Source organism: Buceros rhinoceros, unplaced genomic scaffold (assembly GCF_000710305.1).
Source record: "Buceros rhinoceros silvestris isolate BGI_N320 unplaced genomic scaffold, ASM71030v1 scaffold23664, whole genome shotgun sequence".
Taxonomy (NCBI): domain Eukaryota; kingdom Metazoa; phylum Chordata; class Aves; order Bucerotiformes; family Bucerotidae; genus Buceros; species Buceros rhinoceros.
In genome coordinates this window covers 5,944-7,380 of record NW_010406831.1, presented here as the reverse complement: position 1 = coordinate 7,380, position 1,437 = coordinate 5,944, and the positions used below count along the sequence as shown (strand labels likewise).

Genomic DNA, 1,437 nt, shown 5'->3' with positions numbered 1-1,437 from the left:
CCCGGCCAGGCGGTGCGCAGCCGAGGCGTTGAAAGGCAGAAGAGCTGGAGGCGGGCAGCGTGACGGGGGCTGTGGGACCCGCTGCCGTGGTGAGGCCGGGAGGCCCCGGATGAGCGAGTGTCAGTGACACCGGGTTAATACTGACCATCCAAGCTGAGTTGGGCAGTTCCCCGCGGTGCAGATGGGCCACCACTGAGCAGACCCGGGCAGGACAGAGATGTTAAACCTCTGATTTCTTCTTTTGACTAGGTTGGAGCAACAGCGGGGCAGTCTGTCAGTGGCCTAACCCATCCGGTGTCTGGTCCAGCCACAAAGAGCAGCCAGCGAGCCGGTGAGATAGAGGAGCGCAGGAAAGAGAAACCTGTCTGCCAGGAGACCACAGGGGCTGGGAGGAGGACGAATCCTCGGCTGAGGCCTCGGGAGCCACCAAAGCCACCAGCACCATCTCCAGACCACGTGCAGTCCAGCAAGGAGCACCCTGCCTCTAGGAAGCAGGCAGGACATTCCCCTGCTCCTGAGGGCAGAGAGACCCAGCAAGGACTGTTAAATCGGGAGGAGAAAAGCCAAGCTGAGGGAGAGCCATTGCTGAAGCAATCGAGTCCTCCAGAGCCCGGAGAAAGTGCTCCTCTTGAGCACATCAACCACCAGGCAGCAGCCAAGGGTGGGAAAGGCAGAGAGGCAGGAGCGGAGCTGTCTGGGAGCCGTCCACCTGCAGAGGCAGGGGGGAGGATTGCAGCAGAGGCGGCTCCTGGGGAGACACCTCTGGGACATGAGGAGGCTGGAACACCAGCTCCCACTGCAGTTCGGCTTGAAAAGGAGGAGCCGCTGCCCGCTCCTGGAGCAGGGCCGGTGGGGGCTCAGGAGGCGCCGCTTGCAGCTCACGGCACCCCAGGGGTGGAGACCACAGCAGGAGAGGTCCCAGCTGGGGCCCTGCTGCTGCCCGCTGTGAGCAGAGAAACAGGAATCCAAGCAGCAGATGGATCTGCCCCTCAGGGGAGGCTTTCAGGAGGCATGTTATGGGAGGAGAGTGCCAAACCAGAGCCCGAGGGACCTCAGGGGAAGGAAGGAGGAGAGCAAACAGCCACAGCTCTGTGCCCAGAACCAGCAGCACCTTCAGGCACTGTTGAAGGAGGTGCTGAGGTTCATCCACAAGTGCCACCGGTCCTGCCTAGCCCCAAGAAACCTCAGGACTTGACTTTGGAGGAGAAGATGCAGCACAAAAACCTTGTTTCCTCCTTGAAGAATTACCTGCTGCTGCTTTTAAATATGTCAGACAGCAGCAAGGATGCCACAAGAGGAGACCCTGACCCCAGGGGTGAGGAGCAGCCTGGTGCGGAGGAAGACGTGCTGCCAGAGATCGGCATCGCAGGACTGAGCCCACGCACCTAACGGAGAGTTTTGGAAAAGGTGCAAAACAATCAGACCTCACAGAGAGCG

The 1,437-nt window shown here is 60.8% G+C and overlaps 1 protein-coding gene across 1 annotated transcript in view; it reads left to right on the top strand.

Annotated features, from left to right (window-relative positions):
* ALPK3 (alpha-kinase 3) overlaps nt 1–1,437 on the top strand; it is a gene marked incomplete at both ends in the record, with an annotated part of 12,116 nt that overhangs the window by 4,739 nt on the left and 5,940 nt on the right. Inside the window, 1 exon segment of the mRNA XM_010134274.1 lies at nt 250–1,436. Coding sequence (XP_010132576.1) covers nt 250–1,436 — 1,187 coding nt within the window.